This window comes from Giraffa tippelskirchi, chromosome 6 (genome assembly GCF_054371585.1).
Source record: "Giraffa tippelskirchi isolate mGirTip1 chromosome 6, T2T-mGirTip1v1.2.pri, whole genome shotgun sequence".
Lineage (NCBI taxonomy): Eukaryota > Metazoa > Chordata > Mammalia > Artiodactyla > Giraffidae > Giraffa > Giraffa tippelskirchi.
In genome coordinates this window covers 85542037-85563734 of record NC_137280.1, presented here as the reverse complement: position 1 = coordinate 85563734, position 21698 = coordinate 85542037, and the positions used below count along the sequence as shown (strand labels likewise).

Here is a 21698-nt window from a genome sequence, read left to right as displayed (position 1 = left end):
CTACCCCATGGACTGTAGCCCACCAGTCTCCTCTGTCCATGGGGATTCTCCAGGCAAGAATACTAGTGGGTTGCTATGCCCTCCTCCAGGGGATCTTCCCACCCCAGGGATTGAACCTAGGTCTCCCACATTGCAGGCGGATTCTTTACTGTCTGAGCCACCAGGGAAACCCAAGAATACTAGAGTGGGTAGCCTATCCCTTCTCCAGGGGATCTTCCCGACTCAGGAATGAAACCAGGGTCTCCTGCTTTGCAGGCGGATTCTTTACCAGCTGAGCTACCAGGGAAGCCCAAGTGGAATAGTGTGTGGCTTCCCAAATCTGCAAGATGTAGAGGTTGGGGATCTGGAGTGAGGTGGGCCTGGGCTCACGTCTGCCCTGCAAATGACTTCAGGTGTGGCCTCCGGGCAAGTCACTGCACTGTCTCTGAATGAAGTGGGAGTGCTTCTCTGCAAGCCCTGCTGGGATGTCACAGGGAGTCAATGCAATGGCAGAATGGCAGGTGCTTCCTGACTATAAAGCACTGTGCCAGCCTCAGTGAGTGACATTCCTGCCCAGAGGCTTCCTCTGGCAGTTCTGATGAATCAACAAGGGGGTGAAGCTTTAGTCTCCTTGAGAAATTCAGGGATTGAGGGGGAAAGGGGGGACTTGAGTAGTCATGTTCCACCCCTTGGGATGCCCTGGGGTGGGACAGCAGGGACCTCATCTCTTCTGCCCACCAGGTGAGTCACTTCCAGCCCTCACAGTGGAGAGATGTCCAGAGTCAGCCCTTTCCTTGTACAAATGGGAAGATCATGGCCCACAGAGGGTGCAGCCACACCAGAATCACACAGTGAGGACAGAGGTGCATTCCCAGGCTGCCTCCCTCTGATCTATCAGGTTTAGGGGGGAAACACATTTTCCAGGCAGCTGTGACTCAGTGATGTGCGTTTATTCCCAGAGCCCAGGGAAACCAGATTTCACAGCAGGATGAGGGGTTCGCCCCGATGTCCTCTGACCCGGCTCCTCCTCCGTGGTGCCTTCAGATGCGGATGTGGAAGGTGCTGGGTGCAAAGAGGAAAGGAGCCTGTCAGCAGGCAGAGAGCAGCCTCCCTTCATCCTCCTCCCCAACACTCCCACCCGGAGTCCCCAAGGCAGGCAAGGAGCCATGGTGGGTGGGTGGGGGGAGATGGACCTCTTCAATAAACCCTAGGCTATGGTCTTCCTGGCCCCTAAAGGGGTTGAGAGCACATCATTTTGGATCAGAGATTACATCCTGGCTCTGCCCCAGACTCTAAGGCTACCTCTCTCTGGGCCTCAGTTTACTTCCCTGTAAAATGAGGATAATGGCAACCTCCTCCAAAAGGACTTATCACCTACCAGGTGAATGCAGCAGTCATTGCCCCTGCCATAGTTTGACCTCAGGCCAAACTACAGGGAGGGAACACAGCTCCACCCATCAGCAGAAAATTGGATTAAAGAGTTACTGAGTGTGGCCCCGCCCACCAGAGCAAGACCTAGTTTTCCCCACAGCCAGTCCCTCCCACCAGGAAGTCTCCACAAACCCCATCCTCATCCATCAGAGGGCAGACAGAATGAAAACCACAATTACAGAAAACTAACCAAACTGATCACATGGATCACAGCCTTGTCCAACTCAATGAAACTATGGGCCATGCCGTGTAGGGCCACCCGAGATAGACGGGTCATGGTGGAGAGTTCTGACAAAATGTGGTCCACTGAACAAGGGAATGGCAAGCCACTTCAGCATTCTTGCCTTGAGAACCCCATGAACAGTATGAAAAGACAAAAAGATATGACACTGAAAGATGAACTCCACAGGTCAGTAGGTGCCAAATATGCTACTGGAGAAGAGTGGAGAAATGGCTTCAGAAGGAATGAAGAGGCTGAGCCAAAGCGGTAACAATGCCCAGTCTGGAGGTGAAAGTAAAGTTCGATGCTGTAACAAACAATATTGGAAAGGAACATGGAATGTTAGGTCCATGTGTGCAGTGCTGTGCTTAGTCGCTTAGTCGTGGCCGACTCTTTGAGACCGTATAGACTGTAGCCCACCAGGCTTCTCTGTCCGTGGGGATTCTCCAGGCAAGAATACTGGAGTGGGTTGTTATCCCTCCTCCAGGAGATCTTCCCAACACAGGGATCGAACCCAGGTCTCCTGCATTGCAGATGGATTCTTTACCATCTGAGACACCAGGGAAGCCCATTAATCAAGAAAAATTGGAAGTGGTCAAACAGGAGATGGCAAGAGTGAACACTGACATTTTAGAAATCAGTGAACTAAAATGGATGGGAATGGGAGAATTTAATTCAGATGACCATTATGTCTATCACCGTGGGCAAGTATCCCTCAGAAAAAAAATGGAGTAGTCCTCATGGTCAATAAAAGAGTCCAAAATGCAGTACTTGGGTGCAATCTCAAAAATGACAGAACAATCTCAGTTTGTTTCCAAGGCAAACCACACAATATCACAATAATCCAAGCCTACGCCCCAACCACTAATGCTGAAGAAGCTAAAGTTGAACAGTTCTATGAAGACATACAAGATCTTCTAGAACAAACACCAAAAGAAGATGTCCTTTTCATCATAGGGGACTGGAATGCAAAAGTAGGGAGTCAAGAGACACCTGGATTACAGGCAAGTTTGGCCTTGTACAAAATGAAGCAGGGCAAAAGCTAACAGAGTTTTGCCAAGAGAACACATTGGTCATAGCAAACACCCTCTTCCAACAACACAAGAGACAACTCTACACATGGACATCACCAGATGGTCAATACAAAATCAGATTGATTGTATTCTTTGCAGCCAAAAATGGAGAAGCTCTATACAGTCAGCAAAAACAAGACCAGGAGCTGACTATGGCTCAGATGATGAACTGCTTATTACAAAATTCAGACTAAAATTGAAGAAAGTAGGGAAAACCACTAGGCCATTCATGTATGACCTAAATCAAATCCCTTATGATTATACAGTGGAAGTGACAAATAGATTCAAGGTATTATATCTGATAGACAGAGTGCCTGAAACTATGGATGGAGGTTCATGACATTGTACAGGAGACAGTGATCAAACCTATCCCCAAGAAAAAGAAATGCAAAAATGCAAAATGGATGTCTGAGGAGGTCTTACATATAGCTAAGAAAAGAAGAGAAGCGAAAGGCAAAGAAGAAAAGGAAAGATAAACCCATCTATAGGCAGAGTTCCAAAGAAGAGCAAGGGGAGATGAGAAAGCCTTCCTAAGTGAACAATGCAAAGAAATAGAGGAAAACAATAGAATGGGAAATACTAGAGGTCTCTTTAAGAAAATTGGAAAACCAAGGGAACATTTCATGCAAAGATAGGCCCAATAAAGGACAGAAATTGTATGGACCTAATAGAAGCAGAAAATATTAAGAAGAGGTGACAAGAAAACACAGAAGAACTATACAGAAAAGATCTTAGTGACCTGGATAACCATGATGGTGTGATCACTCACCTAGAGCCAGACATCCTGGAGTGCAAAGTCAAGTGAGCTTTAGGAAGCATCACTATGACCAAAGCTAGTGGAGGTGATGTATTCCAGCTGAGCTACTTTAAATCCTAAAAGAGCCGCACTCAATATGCCAGCAAATTTGGAAGACTCGGCAGTGGCCAAAGAACTGGAAAAGGTCAGTTTTCACTCTAATCCCAAAGAAGGGCAATGCCAAAGAATGTTCAAACTACCACACAATTGCACCCATTTCACACACTAGCAAAGTCATGCTCAAAATTCTCCAAGCTAGGCTTCAACAGTACGTGAACTGAGAACTTCCAGAAGTACAAGCTGGATTAAGAAAAGGCAAGGAACCAGAAATCAAATTGCCAACATTGACTGGATCATAGAAAAGGCAAGAGAATTTCAGAGAAACACCTGCTTCTGCTTCGTTGGCTACTCTAAAGCCTTTGACTGTGTGGATCACAACAAACTGTGGAAAATTCTTAAAGAGAGGGGAATACCAGACCACCTTACCTGCCTCCTGAGAAATCTGTATGCAGGTCAAGAAGTAACAGAACCAGACATGGAACAATGGACTAAGTTCCAAATTGAGAAAGGAGTACGTCAAGGCTATATACTGTCACTCTGCTTATTTTAACTTATGTGCAGAGTACATCATATGAAATGCCGGGCTGGATAAAGCACAAGCTGGAATCAAGATTGCCGGGAGAAATGTCAATAACCTCAGATATTCAGATGACACAACCCTTATGCCTGAAAGTGAAGAGAAACTAAAGAGCCTCTCAATGAAAGTGAAAGAGGAGCGTGAAAAAGCTGGCTTAAAACTCAACAATCAAAAACTAAGATCATGACACCTGGTCCCATCACTTCATTCATGGCAAATAGAAGGGGAAACAATGGAGACAGTGACAGACTTTATTTTCTTGGGCTCCAAAATCACTGCAGACAGTGACTGCAGCCATGAAATTAAAAGACACTTGCTGCTTGGAAGGAAAGCTATGAAAAACCTAGACAGCATATTAAAAGGCAGAGACATTACTTTGCCAACAAAGGTCCATATAGTCAAAGTTGTGGTATTTCTAGCAGTCTAGGATGGGACAGCTGGACCATAAAGAAGGCTGAGCCCTGAAGAATTGATGCTTTTGAACTGTGGTGTTGGAGAAGACTCTTGAAGACTCCCTTGGATACCAAGGAGATCAAACCAGTCCATCCTAAAGGAAATCAGTCCTGAATATTCACTGGAAGGACTGATGCTGAAGCTGAAGCTCCAATACTTTGGCCACCTGATGCAAAGAGCTGATTCATTGGAAAAGACCCTAATGCTGGGAAAGATTGAAGACAGGAGGAGAAGGGGACGACAGAGGATGAGATGGCCGGATGGCATCACGGGCTCGATGGATATAAGTTTGGGCAAGCTCTGGGAGATGCTGAATTACAGGGAAGCCTGGCGTGCTGCAGTCCATGGGGTCGCAGAGAGTCAGACACAACTGAGAGACTGAACAACAAAATGGGAGTAATAGCTGTCCCTCCTTAACTGAACTGTAATGAGGGCTGAAAGGATAGAAAGTGTTCATCACTCAGTCATGTCCGACTCTTTGCAACCCCATGGGTTGTAGCTGCCCAAGCTCCTTTGTCCATGGGGTTCTCCAGACAAGAATACTGGAGTGGGTTACCATTCCCTTCTCCAGGGGATCTTCCCCACCCAAGGATCAAACCCAGGTCTCCTGCTTTGCAGGCAGATTCTTTAACGTCTGAGCCACTAGGGATGCTTGGTGGCTCAGACAGTAATGAGGGCTAAAAAGAGGCAAATATACAGAGCAGGACGCACATCAGGTGCTCAGTTAGTGGCAAAGGACTCATCATAGTGTCATTATTCATGTCTCCGTGGTCAGGAGACCAGCCTTGCTTATCCAGGGTAGAGGAAGGAGGTCCTCTGGGCATGAAAACCACAACAGTAACAACAGCACACAGCTATTGAGCACCTACTGTGTGCAAGGAACTGCTCTAAATTCTTTCCATGTACTAGCTCAAGGTCAGTCAACTTTCTTCTGCCAAGGAGCAAATGATTGATATTTACAACTTTGCACAATGACTCAATGTCGCCTTAAAACTCAAAAGAAGCTGTGGACACTATGAACACAAATAGGCATGGCTGTATGCCAATAAAACCAGCAATGGACATGGAAATCTGAGTTTTATATTGCTTTCATGTGTTGTGGAGTATGATTATTTTTTCCCCCAACCATCTAAAAATGTAAAAACCATTCCAAGCTCATGGGAGATATAAAAACAGATGGTGGGCCACCCCCTGTATTAACTCATTTAATCTGCGCTGGATCCCCTGGAGAAGGAAATGGCAACCCACTCCAGCATTCTTGCCGGGAAAATCCCTTGGACTGGCAGGCTACAGTCCATGGGGTCGCAAAAGACTCAGACACGATTGAGCGACTGAACAACAACAATCCTCCTAGAGCGCTGATTCTCCCTAGGGTTGCCAAGTACAGTTTTCCAGTCTGTTCACTGCAAAATGTTCAGGCAAGTGAGGGCTGAAGTCCCAACCATGTTCTACTCACCCAAAGAGCTGTGTCCACCCACAAGAGGTGTCCCCAGGGTCTCTAATTAGCCCCATTCAAAAGACACAGACTGATGCCAAGGAGGTCAGGAAAGTTCCCCAAGGTCACAAATGAAAAAATGGAGGAAATTTCACAGAGTCTGTGAATCTAATCTATGAGCACTCCTCTTGTATATGGGAATAGATTGTGCAGGATGGCGAGGAATATCACCTGAGGAAGTCCGGTGCCCGAAGGATCATGTTCTGGAAGTCTTCCAGGGACAGCCGCCCATCGTGGTCTCCATCGGCTTCATCCAGCACCTTCTCACATATCAGGCTCACCTCCTCAGCGCTCAGCTCCCCCCTAGTCAGCTTAGTCACTGTCTGCTCCAGGTCCCATGCACAGATGTAGTCATCGTTGTTAAAGTCTACACAGTAGGACAGGTGGGGACATGGGGGTGACTGGACAACAGGGACCAGGCAGGCTGGGCCAGTGGTGAACACATCTTGTCCCCATGTGACAAAGGAAGAAACTAAGACACTGGAGGGAACCCAAGACCCTGGGCTAATAGCCAGATCTTGCTTTGGAATCGGGTAGGTAATTGCTGGGAGGTCATTCATTCACTCAAGTATTTATTGAGCACTTACTATGTGTCAATCTCTGGGGGCCTAGATGGTAAAGAATCTGCCTGCAATGCAGGAGACTCAGGTTCGATCCCCGGGTGGGGAAGATCTCCTGTAGAGAATGGCTGCCCACTCCAGTATTCTTGCCTGGAGCATCCCATGGACAGAGGAGTCTGGCAAGCTGCAGTCCGTGGGGTTGCAAAGAGTTGGACACAACTGACAGACTAACACTACTATGTGTCAGGTGAGTGATAACTGTTTTTCATTCATTCCCTCTTTCAATAAGTATTTATGGAGTGCCTACTTTGTGCCAGGCACTGTGATAAGTTTTCATTCATTCATTCAACAAGTATTTACTGAATACCTACTACGTGCCAGTCACAGAGACAGATGGCAAGCCAAACACTGTCACTGGTCTTGGGTCTCTTCAGAGAGAAAATCAATAAGAAGTGAACAGATGAATGAACAAGAAGTTAAGCAGCACTGCTCCATGCTAGGAGAGAAACAGAATGTGGCATGGAGAGTGACTAGGAGGCAGGGACTACTTTAGACAGAGATATCAAGGGAAGAAGGGACTAGGGGAAAGGTATTCTAGACAAAAGGCACAGCAGAGGCAAAGGCCCAGAGGCAGAAAGGGTTTGACGTGTTGGGGAAACAGCCAATCCAGTGTAGCTGGATGGAATTAGCAAAGGGATAGGGCGGAGGGGGAGGTACCAAGGTGGGGTGAGGACAGGGCCATGCAGGGCCTCAGAGCCCTTGGTGAGACATATGTGATGGCCATGTAGTCCCTGACCCAAGACCTGGGTTCGTTCCCACTTCCCCACCCTGGGGTCTGTGCACACACCATAAATTTTAAAAGCGTAGTAGGCTTTGAGGTCACGGGGAGCCATTTCACTCATCACAGAAAACATGTCCAGGAAGTTGTCCAAGGTCATGTGGCCATCTCCATCCTCGGAGAAGACCTGGGCGATCCTCTGACGGAAGGGGTTGTCCTAGAGACAGGAAATCCATCCCTTACCAGGTTCCCTGGGGCTCCATGTGGTTTCATGGTCAGCCCCCACCTTCCTGGGAACATCTGAGTACCCTTCAGCAAGACTCTCTTCCTCCTATGATCCCTGGAGAGGACTCCAGCAACTCCAGTCTCCTCCCCTATGGCCTGGGTGCCGGTTAACCCCCCCCAATTCTGGCTTCAGAGGCAGTCACATGACCCCAGTGAGGCCAATCAGGGATTTCCATTCACCTGGCAATGGCGATTGCCTCTAGGATGATCATGTGACTCCAGATGGCCAATCAGAGGCTGCCTTGGGAGAGTTTCTGAACAGTTGGGGTGGAGGAACCTCATTTCTGCTTGTTGCAGAGCTGATGGGAAGAAATCTGGGGCAGCTGGTGTTTCCCTTCACTACCTCAAGAGAACAGCCTGCCTGAGACTGAAGCCTCCTCCTGGGAGAAGCTGAATTATGGAGGGAGAGTCCGGAGCACAATGCTTTCTGTCCCTCTTGAATGAGGTTTCTGTCCTTGTGATAAAATAATCTCTATTCTCTGTCACTTACCTCACAAGTCCCCTCCAGAGTCACAAACTAGTGTCAAACATCCTGCTGAGAAGAACCTGCCTTTAATGTCTTCTACTGTGAAAAGGAAGAACTAATGTTCCTTAGTGGGCTTCTCAGGTGGTGCTAGTGGTAAAGAACTTGCCTGCCAATGCTGGAGACATAAGAGACGCAGGTTTGATCCCTGGGTTGGGAAGATCCCCTGGAGGAGGACACAGCAACCCACTTCTAGTATTCTTGCCTGGAAAATCCCCATGTACAGAGGAGCCTGGCGGGCTTACAGTCCATAGGGTCACAAAGAGTTGGACATGACTGAAGAGACTTAGCACATACTCAGCACAATGTTCCTGAGTACTTGCCATGTCACAGGCCCTGTACTAAGCCCTTTACCTGCATTATCTCATCTCATCTTTCCCACAACCCAGAGTTTGAATTGTGTCTCTCTCATGTCTTAGCTGTGTGACCATAAACAAGTGTCTTAACCTCTCTGAAATTCAGTTTCTTCACCTGTAAAGTAGAAATAATTGCAATAGTCACTTCATAGAAATACAGCAAGGGACATCCCTTCTATTTTTTCCCATGCCTGCCCCCAGGGCCCCGGGCATACCTTCAGCTCAGGCATGCTGCCAATGAGCTCATAGGGCACCTTCACTTCAGGGCAGCTGGTATAGTCGAGAGGGACAAGCTGAGGGGCCAGGTCCTGGTAGCGATAGAAGAGCCTGGTATGGGGAGGGAAACAATGAGAAGGTCTGGGAGATGAGTGAGGGTGGGCTTGTCTCTACTCTCTCCCTTTCACAGATGCTCACTCTACACTGAAGGATGCCAAGCCTCCAAGAGCCATCAGCCCTGGGCCCAGGCCTCACACACAGAGCCAGATTCAGACACCTTTATCTCCCTAGGGACAAGGCCAAGGTAAAGAGAGGACCCCAGGGACTTCCCTGGAAATCCAGTGATTAAGAATCCACCTGCCAATGCAGGGGACACAGGTTTGGTCCCTGGTTTGGGAATATCCCACATACCATGAGGCAACTACTGAGCTCATACACCACAACCTCTGAAGCCTACGCGCCTTTGAGCCCATGCTCCCAAGAGAAGCCACTGCAACAAGAAGCCCACATATCACAACTAGAGAGTAGCCCCTGCTCACCAAAACTGGAGAAACCCACACAGCAACAAAGACCCAGAGCAGCCAGAAAGTTAATTAATTCATTGTTTTTAAAATGTGAAAAAAGAGAAGACCCCAAAGCTAGGGGAAACTAGAGTGGGAAAAGTAAACCAAGGAGAAGGAAGGACTTCCTGGAGGAGGGGGCACAGGTGCTAGGCGCTGGGCTTTGAAGCACAAATAAGAGCTCACCAGGCAGATGGGGTTGACAGAAAAGAGAGTGCTTAAGGCAATCTCACACTGAGCATTCAGAGACTCTGAGCGAATCTATGATTTGCTAGACATCATCACACTGTTGGCAAGACCCTGCTCTAAAGACCCTCATCCTCACACTTTCCTTCTCTCCCTCCATAGTGGGGGTTGCAGTTCCCTCAAGGGGCCAGAGACAAAGTCTAATATTCAGGTTTTTCAAAAGGGTAAATGAAAGGCATTTTGCAAAACACCGAAGGCTATACATACTGCCTAGATGGTGGGGTCAGGTGTCTACTCCAATGCCCTTGCTTGGTGATACCATACCGTCACTGGAACATGCTGAGCAGTCACCTTGTACAGACCATCCTTGATGAGCCAGAGATCCTGAAGTTGTTAGGGACATCTCAGAAGGGGATAGAAGCCTCTGGGTCATATAATGGCTAGGAACTGGAAGAGGGGGTATCTGGAACTTCACTGGTGGGTCCCTTCAGAGAATAGCCTGGGTTTCGGTTTCTGTATGGCCTTGAGTAAGTCCCTCTTCCCCTTTTCCCCCTTTCTGCTCAGTAGGTCTGTGTGAGAAGCAAGAAGCTTGAGACACACAAAATGTTAGCCACAAACTCTTTGGGGCTCTACCCATCTACCCAGGGGCCTGAGGTCAGCCTCCCCTATATGAGCCTCAGTTTCCCCATCAGTAATCCGATCATGATGGTCAGGGTGACCCTGTGAACAGTCCTCACCTAGACAATGGGGCTTACTGGTGGAAGCTGTGCCCATCAATAATGGATGTCCTGCACCCACACAATTGGGACCTTGGCCCTGATCACTCTGCAGCCAAACCCCATCCAGCTTGCGTTTCACAGGTCAAAGTTCATGGGTCTGGCCTCTGGATAATGGCTCCATGGGCTGAGTGACGCTGTAGGATACCCCCTCATGCCTGTCTCACTCACACTAGGAACCTGCAGCAGCCTGGGGACACCTCTTCACCCTCTAACCTTGATGTCAACTCCACAGCCCAGAGCTGGCTCTAGACTCTGCCCCCTGGAGTCCCAGCCTGTTCTCATTGGGCCTCAGGGGAAGTTTCAAACATGCTGATCCGCATCGCCCCTGCTCACACGCTCTCTATGGCTCCCTGTCACCTTTGGGAGAAAGCCCAAGCTCGTCAGCCTAGAGGTGTGACAATAGGACCAGATGGGACTTCTCAGCAGCCTTCCCATCTCTACGTCCATCCAGCCACTGAGCATGTGATTCCCCCATTACGCATTGAGTGCAGTCAAATTGCAAAGCATATAGAAAGTGCCCAGCTCTTCTTCCCTTCGTCCTCAGACTGACCTCATGATTTCCTTTCTTGTGAAGAAGGTGCAGTCCTGTGGAGAGAGATGTTGACTTAACCCAGACCCTGCCTGATGCAGGTGGTGCCTCCTTCATCTCCTGCAACCCATCACTGCCTGAATCCACACACAGAGCCACCCCAGGACCGCTTTCTGACTGCACCTCAGCCCCCAGGATGAAGGGATGCTGTCCGCATTTCTTCAGCCAAGAAAACAACAAGGCTGCCAAACCCACCGATGGCTTGGTCCATCACCCCTACCTGATAAGCTTCCAGTTGCTCATGGGTGAAGACTGTTTGCTTGTTGCCCATAGTGGAGACCTCTGCCTGGACTCCGGAATAGGCTCCCAAAGCCCCCCGATCTCCTCGGGGCCACACCGGTTGCCAGGCGGCTGCTCACCAGTGTCTGGGCAAATCTCCCTGCCCTGGCTGTCACCTGCCCACCCTCCTCATCACCCCCAGCCTGGGTGAGACTCAAGTTACAGCCAAGCTCTCTGGGCAACGGCCTGAGTATATGTCCACAGCCATCAGGGCAAGGAGAAGGGCTCAGGGAGGTCACAGGGCAGCCCTCAGTGGGGAGACCACACTTGCCATCACCAGTGAGATTGGGGGTGTGGGGCATCTTTGAGAAATGGGCAGGGTGGTAGAGAGGCTGCCAGCCCACTTCAGGTCAAATTCCAGCTCTTTACCCACTAACTGTGTGGTCTTAGGCAAGTCACCTGGCCTCTCCGAGACTTGTTTGTAAGATGGAAATTATATTAGTACCTACTTCATAGAGTAGTAAAGAATCTGCCTGCCAAAGCAGGAGACTCGGTTTCAATCCCTGGGTCGGGAAGATCCCCTGGAGAAGGAAATGGCAACCCAATCCAGTATTCTTGTCTGAGAAATCCCACGGACAGAGGAGTCTGGTGGGCTACGATCCATGGGGTCGAAAAGAGTCGGACACGACTTAGTGACAAAACAACAACAACAACAACAGCATAGAGTTGTTCTGAAGATCTAATGAGATCATTCACTCAACTTCCCCAACCAAAAAAAAAAAAATTTTGACCATTGGATATAAGCCAATTCTAGACACATGATAGTGAACAAGCTAGATGAGGTGTGCATTGGAGATGATGACGAGAATGATGTTATGGCTTGAGAAAAGCAATCTAATGTCTAAGTTTGGGTTAAATTAACACCGTAGTTCTTTATTGCAGGACTTGTCAGACCCTTTAATATGTTAATGTGCACCATGCATCCTCAAGGGGTAAATTCAGTAATTTCCCCTACATATTGAATGAATTTCATTCCAAGAGCACGTTCTTAAGTCCAATTCATTTGTTAAGTCCAATTCATTTGTTAAGTCCAACAAAGTTAGTCTAAGTACTCAACTAATACAATAGGCTTTTTGTACTGTTTATACAGTAATAATACTTTTCACACAAAAGGCACATAAAAAGCAAACACACAAAATAAAACATTTAAAATCCTACAGTACAGTATCTTGAAAAGTACAGTAGTACAGTACAGTAGCTGGCATACAGGAGCTGGCATCAAATGAACAGTCAAGAAGAGTAACTGACTGGAGTAGGGAGAGGAGGTGAGATGTGGTAAAGCTGAAGGACTACCAGCAATAGGAGATGGAGGGCAAGCTGCAATTTCACTCCCGTCTGACATTGATGGCACAGATCCCGATTCTTTGCTGGAGCCAGATGCATGTTCACATCTTTGAGTTGGTAACTTGAAGGTTCATATGTAGAGAACTTACTGTACAATGTAGCAGCTGCCAATGTTATTAAGATCCAGAATCCTCTTGGACAGAAAGTTTGGGAGTCGGATGTTCCCAGCCTGGTACTCCCTGCCCTTCTCACTCTGGATCTAGCCTCCTTCCACTTTCCTCTCCTGCCTATCCACTTCCAGCCCCACACCCCAGGCCCCCTGAACCACCCTTGAGTCTTATCCTTCCCTCATCCCTGCTCTCCATGGCATGAACCATCACAGTTCCTCCCACCAGGCTTCTCTGGCCCCTGCTTCAGCTTCCAAATATGTGAAGCCATCTTATAAAATATGACTATGATCAAGCTTTAAAGAACCCCTGAGGATGATTTTTTGGAAAAAAATGACAATATCAAGTATTAACAAGGATATAGAGCAACTGGGACTCTTATACATTGCTCATGGTGATGCAAAATGGTATAGCCACTCTGGAAAATGAGTTGGCAGTTTTTTTATAAAGTTAAATAGACACTTATACAAGACTTAGCAATCCCACTCCTGGGCATTTGCCCAGAGGACATGAAAACCTATGTGTACACAATAACCTGCATGAGCCCACAAAATAGAGACAACATTTGCAAATCACATAATTGGCAAGGGACTGGTCTCCAAGCTACATAAAGAACTGTTACAAGTCTACAAAAAAAAAAAAAGAGGAGAAGAAAATGGCAACCCACTCCAGTATTCTTGCCTGGGAAATCCCATGACAAAGGAGCCTGGCAGACTACAGTCCATGGGGTCACAAGAGTCGGACACTACTTAGGGACTACACCATCACCAACACCACAATAGAAAGGCAAATAACCCAAGTAAAAAATGGGCAAAGGTTAAGAGGAGGGAGGGATGAATAGGCAAAACACAGAGGATTTTTAGGGCAGTGAAACTACTCTGTATGTATAATGATGAGCATGCATCATTACACATGCATCATTATACATTTGTCCAAACCCACAGAATGTACAATACCAAGAGTGAATTCTAATTTAAAACTATGGACTCTGACTGATTATGGGTCAATGTAGATTCATTAATTATAACAAATGCACCACTCTGGTGGGGGGGTGCTGGTAACTGGGGAGATGGTGAATTAGTAAGGCAGGAAATGTAAGGGAAGTCTCTGTACCCTCCTCTCAGTTTTGCTGTGAACTTAAAACTGCTCTAAAAATGTCTATTAAAGCAAAACAAAATGGCTAAAGGATTTGCATAGACGTCTCTCCAAAGAAGATATACAAATGACCGATAAGCACATGAAAACATGCTCCACATCACTAATCATTAGATAAATTAAATGCAAATCAAAACCACACTCACTAGGATGGCTATAATAAAAAAAGGCACACAATAACCAGTGTTAACCAGGATGTAGGTATATTGGAACCAGCACACCCTGCTGGTGCGCGCTCATGCATGTTACTCAGTCACTCAGTTGTGTCCAACTCTTTGTGACCCTATGGACTATAGTCCACCAGGCTCTTCTGTCCATGGGATTCTCCAGGCAAGAATATTGGAGTGGGTTGCCATGCCCTCCTGCAGGGAATCTTCCCATCCCAGGGATTGAACCCACATCTTCTGTGTCTCCTGCATTGCAGGTGGATTCTTTACCACTGACCCATTGGGGAAGCCCTCACACTGCTGATGAATATGCAAAATTATGCAGCCACTTTGGGAAACAATCTGGCAGGTCTTTAAAAAGTTAAACTTAGAGTTACCATATGACCCAGCAATTTTTACTCCTAGGTGAAGAGAACTGAAAATCTATGTCCACATAAAAACTTGTATGTGAATGTTCACAGCAGCATTATTCAAAACGGACAGAAAGTAGAAACAACACACATGGCCATCAATTAGTGAATGGATAAAGAAACTGTGGTCTATCCTTACAATGGAATATTATCCAGTCATAATAGGGAACGATTCATTGATTCATGCTACATCGTGGATGAACCTCAGAAACATTATGCTGAGTTAAAGAAGCCAGATACAAAAGGCCACGTGTTGTATGATCCCATTTATTTGAAATGTCCAGAACAAGCAAATCCACAGAGACAGAAAACAAATTCATGGTTGCCAGAGGCTGAGGGAGGGGGAATGGGGAATGACTGTTAATGGTATAGGGCTCCTTTTAAAAATGCTGTTGTATTTTTGCCTGTGCTGGGTCTTTGTTGCTGTGTGCAGGTTTTCTCTACTTGTGGCAAGTGGGGGCTACTCTTTAGTTGCAGTGTGCAGGCTTCTCACTGAGCTGGCTCCTCTTGTTGCTGCTCTCAGACTCCAGAGTACAGGCTCAGTAGTTGTGGCACATGGGCTTAGTTGCCCCACGGCATGTGAGATTCTCCCGGACCAAGGATTGAACCCATGTTGTAGAATGTGTCAGAATCCCCTTCCTTTTTAAGGCTGAATAATATTCCATGGTATGGATCTACCATGTTTTGTTCATCTAGTCATCCACCGATGGAGACTTGGGGTTCTTTCATTCACCTTTTGGCTATTGTGAATAATACTGCTGTGAACAACAGTGCACACAGCAGTTACGTCCTTTGTTCTGTTGCAGGATTCCACATTGTGTTTAATCCCCATGTCTCCTTAGGCCCCGATCATCAGTCTGTGGTTTTGGGTTTTGGGGAAGTTTGGTGGGTTTTTTTCATTACTTTGATAGTCTGGATCAAACTAGTCAATCCTAAAGGAAATCAACCCTGAATATTCCTTGAAAGGATTGATGCTGAAGCTGAAACTCCAATGCTTTGGCCACCTGATGTGATGAGCCAGCTCATTGGAAAAGACCCTGATGCTGGGCAAGATTGAAGACAAAACAAGAAGAGGGCGGCAGAAGATCAGTTGTTGGATGGCATCACCAACTCAAGGGACGTGAATCTGAGCAAAGTCCGGGAGACAGTGAAGGACAGAGGAGCCTGACGTGCTGCTGTCCATGGGGTTGCAAAGAGTCAGACACGACTTAGCAACTGAACAACAACAACAACAAAAACAGTCTTGAGGAATACTAGTCAGATCCTTTGTAGAATGGCCCTCAGTTTGATTTGTCTGATGCTTTCTTATGATTGGACTGAATTTATGAGTTGGTGGGGGAAAGACCTCAGAGGTGATGTACCCAGCTTGTTGGAACTGAGCCAAACTTGGGTCTGCCCCGCTGCATGCTGTAAAACCAATCTGTAATGACACTAGATTGTACAGAAGGAAATTTCAGCATTTATGGCAAGGTGACAAATGCAGGGCCAAACAAGAAGAATGGGCAGCTCATGTTCAAAAGACCTGAAAACCATAAGGCTTTTCAGGAAAGGGTTTTTAAAAGCAAGGTGAAAGAGTGAGTCACAGGGTGAATGATCAGCTCTTTTATGTCCTTTTCACTGACTGGTGGTGAGGTATCAAGGTGGCTATTTGGGGGAATCTCGATCGTCAACCTGATTCCAACCAGTCTGGGGTTACCTGCTTGTGGGCAGCATACAGTTAACTTCTTCCACCTGCTGGGGGTTTCAGTATCTGCTGTGTGTGCTGTGCTTAGTCGCTCAGTCGTGTTCGACTCTTTGCGGCCCCATGGACTGTAGCCCACCAGGCTCCTCTGTCCATGTGGAATCTCCAGGCAAGAATACTGGAGTGAGTTGACATGCCCTCCTCCAGGGGATCTTCCCAACCCAGGAATCAAACCCAGGTCTCCCGCATTGCAGCTGGATTCTTTACCATCTGAGCCATTAGGGAAACCAAAACAGCTCAATTAGGCCTTGGAATATCATCTGTAGTTTTTGAGGAGGTCCGGGAAGTCTGGTCTTTTCCTATGTCAACGACTAAACTATTACGTTTGTTTGCTTGACTGTTTTCCTTTCTTTCTACATTTTCTCACTTCTCTGATTAAGTTCACTCTCTCGAACTTGGGAAAGGCCTAGGACACTAAAACTTTTCTAAAAACAAAAGGCAGAAGACAAGGGGGTCTGTCTCAGGCAAGGCCCTACAGGGTCCTGCTCAATTTCATTATCATGTCATACCAGGGATTACTCTTTTTTAAGGTTTTTTTTTTTTTTAATGTGGGCCATTTTTTTAAAAGTCTTTATTGAATTTGTTACAGTATTCTTTCTGTGTTGTGTTTAGGTAGTTTGGCCATGAGGCACGTGGGATCTTAGCTCTCCGACCAGGTATGAAAACTGCACCTTCGCAGTGGGAGGTGACGTCTTAAACCACTGGACCACCAGGGAAGTCCCACCAGGGATTATTTGAGGGCTGTGCCACGTTACCGACAACTTTGTCTTGCTTGGAAGGCAATATTTCCCATGTTTTCCCACCATACCATATGTTTTTTCCCCCTTTCCATACCCTATTCTTTTAAAACAATGCAGATTGTCTTAAAGAAATGCTCCTTACAAGAGTCCTTGATAGCACAGAGGGAGATGTCATGTGATAAAGCAAAGACATTGACAACCTGGAGTTGGAAAGTGATTTTGAAGAATATACTCTGAGGATGAAGACACTGAGGAAGCCTTAACTGATTCATTGCATTTTCTTTGTTTGTAGACAAAGCAGCGGTATATGATAAAAAATCTTGAGACTCTTTAAGAGGATATAAATTAAGGGGTGGTGGTCTAGTCATTAAGAATCTGCCTTGCAATGCAGAGGACTTGGGTTTGATCCCTGGTGAGGGAACTACGATCCCACAGGCCTCAGAGCAACCAGGCCCATGCACTGAAACTACTGAGACACACACGCCCTGGAGCCTGTGAGCTACAACTACTGAGCCAGCCTGCCACAACTAAAGAGTCCATGCACCACAACAAAAAATCCCGCACAACTAAGACCTGACAGAGCCAAAAAATATATAAATTAAAAGAAATGAAATAAAAATTTTAAGTGATCAAAAGCATTGTGTCATAGTTTATTTGCGACGTTTATCCCCTTAGGAAAAAAACCCTTAGGTTTTTCCAGTGGTCGTGTATGGATGTGAGAGTTGGACTATAAAGAAAGCAGAGCACCAAAGAATCGATGCTTTTGAACTGTGGTGTTGGAGAAGACTCTTGAGAGTCCCTTGGTCAGCAAGGAGATCCAACCAGTCCATCCTAAAGGAGATCAGTCCTGGGTGTTCATTGGAGAGTCTGGTGTTGAAGCTGAAACTCCAATACTTTGGCCACCTGATGCGAAGAACTGACTCACTTGAAAAGACCCTGATGCTGGGAAAGATTGAGGGCAGGAGGAGAAGGGGAAGACAGAGGATGAGATGGTTGGAGGGCATCACCAACTCAATGGACATGAGTTTGGGTGGGCTCCAGGAGTTGGTGTTAGACAGGGAGGCCTGGCGTGCAGCAGCTCATGGGGTTGCAAAGAGTCGGACACAACTGAGCGACTGAACTAAACTGAACTGAACCGAACCCCCTTAGAACACAAATTATCAGTGAAGTTAATACTACCCTCAAGAGGATGAAAATTGGTTCAGGAAAGTAGGGGACAAAAAAACAAATATTTCAATAGGCCACAAAGTGGCCCTCCAAAGCTTAAACCTCCCCGACAAAATCTTAATTCATCAGTATTTAACTTTCTCTTTAAATTAAATTAAAATGGCCTCTTTAGGAGGTAATAATGGGGAATAAAGGTTGAGAAACACTTTCCTAAGATTTATAAAATAATGCATAATCTTTATAAAAAGATTTATAAAACTAATCCTCTTATTTGAGAGGATGGCCTCACAGTGGGTGACAAGGGTCGAACACTGAGTATGCATTGGATTACGTTTGTGCCTCAGTTTCTCTACCTATTAATATAAAATTAGGATGTTAATCAAAATTAGGGTTAGGGTTTTATTAATATATAATTAGGATGATCAAACTAGTCAATCCTAAAGGAAATCAGTCCTGAATATTCATTGTAAGGACTGATGCTGAAGCTGAAACTCCAATATTTTGGCCACCTGATATGAAGAACTAACTCATTGGAAAAGACCCTGATGCTGGGAAAGACTGAAGGCAGGAGGAGAAGGGGGACAACAGAGGAAGAGATGAGGTGGTTGGATGGTATCACCGACTCAATGGACATGAGTTTGAGCAAGCTCCAGGAGTTGGTAATGGACAGGGAAGCCTTGCAGAGAGTTGGACAGAACTGAGCAACTGAATTGAACCGAGAATGATTTACATAAAAGGGTGACTGTGAGAGTAAATGAGGTTATCCATATGAATTCATATAAGTATTACCTGTTGTTGTAATCATCATTCTCATTTTATAAAAGAGGGAAGAGAAGTTCAGGGAAATCAGGCCACTTGCTCCAGGGCACACAGCCTTGGAAGTGACAAAAAGGGAGCTCCTAAGCCGCTGGGTTGCCTAGGGGAGAACAGGTCTTCCCACCTGAGTCTGTCCTGTCCCTCCCTGAGAAGTTGGTACTACCTGGTCGCCCCCACTTGCTGGCATGGGAAAGCTGTTTCTTCCTTGGCGATCTCATCAATTCCAGCTAGCCAAAGGTTGAGCCTATGGCTGGAGAATTGGGCAGTCGTTTGCTGCCCCCTGCAGGTAGAACAGGAAAAGGCTGGCATCTTGCCCTCTTTCGTCCGGCCCCCTCTAGATTTATGGGAGCTTGCTTCTTGCTTCTTTTCACTTTTTCTCCCTCTCCACACTGCTAATCCCCTCCCAAAAAAGTCCCTGGCACAGCTTGGGCAACAGAAGTACATATTTAAATGCATAAACGCAGATACTCTTGGACTTAGCAATTCCACTGCTACAGATTCAGGCCACTTGCAAAAGTCAGGTAAAATTTATGGGTAGATGGTCATTGGAGAGGGCGTCACTCAGCCACCAGACAACCAGACATCCAGCTTTGAGAAAGGTGGGGTAGAGGTGTACCTGCTTTCTTGTGAAGAGTTTCGAGACATTTTGATAAATGAAAAATCAGGGACAGAAATAAAAGAACATCACACAGATATATATATATATAGGCATATACACACTTTTAGCTTTCCCAGGTGGCTCAGCAGTAAAGTATCCACCTACAGTGTGTGAGATGTGGGTGCCATCCCTGGGTCGGGAAGTTCCCTGAGGGAAGGAAATGGCAACCCACTCCAGTATTCTTGCCTGGGAAATCCCGTGGACAGTGGAGCCTGGCAGGCTACAGTTCATGGGGTCACAAAGAATCGGACATGACTTAGTGACTATACAACAACCAACACACATTTCTGTGCTGTAAAGAATCAAAATGAACGTGTTAATCGGTTTGGAAGGAGACGGGAAGTTTCCACTCTTTTGTTTTTTCTACTCTTGTTTTTCTTTTTCTTTCTTTTAACCTTTTCTGTACTGCATGGTTTTCTAACATGGGGCATGCGCACATATGTGTGTGTATATATGCATATATATATACATATATATATGTTTAATGTTAGCAAAAAATTATGGGAGATTTTAGGTTTCTTCCCTGTTTTCCTCAGTATTAAAAATTCAACAATAAAATTTTTAACTCAATACATGAAAAGAAAAAAAATCCATAAAAGCAGTCATGATATTCTGATAGGGAAGAGAGTCAAACAGAAAGCAAGCATGGAGTGAGATCTCATTTTTATAAGAGATTGAAATAAATTAACACTGCAACAGATTTTTTCCCTAGATGGGTGTGATTTCTACTGTCTCCTTTGGATTTGTCTGTATTTTATTAAATTACATATTCCACAATTAATGTTTGTGTAGCTTTTGTAATCTGATAAAAAAATAAATAGATACACAACACTGTGAAAGTATTTAATGCTAATGAGTTGTGCCAAAGAATTGATGTTGAATTGTGGTGCTAGAGAAGACTCTTGAGAGTCCTTTGCACAACAAGGAGATCAAACCAGTCAATCCTTATGGAAATCAACTCTGAGTATTCATTGGAAAGAATGATGCTGAAAGTGAAACTCCAATACTTTGGCCACCTGATGCAAAGAATTGACTCATTGTAAAAGACTCTGATGCAAGGAAAGACTGAAGGCAGGAAAAGAAGGGGACGACAGAGCATGAGATGGTTTAATGGCATCATAGGCTCCATGGATATGAGTTTGGGCAAGCTCCAGGAGATACTGGCGGCCAGAGAAGCCTGGTGTGCTACAGTCCCTAAGGTGGCAGAGTCAGACACGACCTAGTGATAAACAACAAAACAACATAAAAGTGACAATACTCGTGAAAGGGTACAATTTAAATGGGTGCACTTTACTGTCTATAAATTGTACCCCAATTAAATCGATTTTTAAAAATATTTTATTTTTTTATTTTTTTTTATTTTTTTTAATTATTTATTTATTTATTTATTTATTTATTTATTTTTTATAAATTTATTTATTTTAGTTGGGGGCTAATTACTTTACAATATTGTAATAGTTTTTGCCATACATTGACATGAATCAGCCATGGGTTTACATGTGTTCCCCTTCCCGGACCCCCCACCCACCTTAAAAATATTTTAAATACCACAAAAGTATTTCACATACTATCCTCATTTACCTGAAAAACTAACGATTACTTACACGGTTTACAAAATAGTTTATCCATTGAACCCTCAAATATGGCAGCGACAGAGAACACACTATCCCAGTACGCGCAAACCACTCAAGAAAACGCTGCTGTGCTGTGCTCAGTCGCTCAGTCGTGTCCGACTCTTTGCGACCCCATGGACTGTGGCCCACCAGGCTCCTCTATCCATCGGGATTCTTCAGGAGAGAATACAAGAGTGGGTTGCCGTGCGCTCCTCCAGGGGATCTTCCCAACCCAGGGATGGAACCCAGATCTCCCGCATTGCAGGCAGATTCTTTACAGTCTGATTCTTTACAGTCTGAGCCACCAGGGAAGCCCCAAGAAAACGCTGGGTTTTAGGAAATACGGGCTGTGTTCAATGGGCTTCCCAGGTCCAGGCGCCCAAGACGGGGGAAATCGGCGGCGGGAGCCAAAGTCGGCAATATTGGCAGGAGACAGGATGCAGAGACTGTGTCGAGCTCGACTCTCCCGGCCAGCCGCCCGGAACTCGGAAGTGTGGCTTAAGTCAAGATTCCAAGACCGCGTGCGCATCGCCTAGATGACCAATAAAAACGAAGGGGGGCGGGCATGGGGAGGGGCTATCAAAA

The 21698-nt window shown here is 46.0% G+C and overlaps 1 protein-coding gene and 1 long non-coding RNA gene across 4 annotated transcripts; one reads left to right on the top strand and one right to left on the bottom strand.

Annotated features, from left to right (window-relative positions):
- Positions 1–910: 910 nt before the first annotated feature.
- On the bottom strand, positions 911–21581 carry CIB3 (calcium and integrin binding family member 3). 3 transcript variants are annotated; one of them, XM_081496654.1, is made up of 6 exons: positions 21105–21581; positions 10878–10912; positions 8802–8913; positions 7492–7639; positions 6256–6451; positions 911–1041 (listed from the first exon to the last, which is right to left on the bottom strand). In XM_081496654.1, the coding sequence occupies exons 2-6, from the start codon at positions 10880–10882 to the stop codon at positions 1020–1022; spliced, it is 483 nt and encodes a 160-aa protein (XP_081352780.1). In that variant the 5' UTR covers positions 10883–10912; positions 21105–21581; the 3' UTR covers positions 911–1019. The 3 variants fall into 3 exon arrangements, with proteins under 3 accessions (XP_081352780.1, XP_081352779.1, XP_081352781.1); XM_081496653.1 differs by lacking the exon at positions 21105–21581 and adding an exon at positions 11137–11664; XM_081496655.1 differs by lacking the exons at positions 8802–8913; positions 10878–10912; positions 21105–21581 and adding an exon at positions 11137–11664.
- LOC145508902 (uncharacterized) lies at positions 5815–11676 on the top strand. The gene is made up of 4 exons (XR_014055679.1): positions 5815–6617; positions 6724–6891; positions 8993–9106; positions 10902–11676. It is a non-coding gene; the product is annotated as an uncharacterized LOC145508902 (long non-coding RNA).
- Positions 21582–21698: the final 117 nt, after the last annotated feature.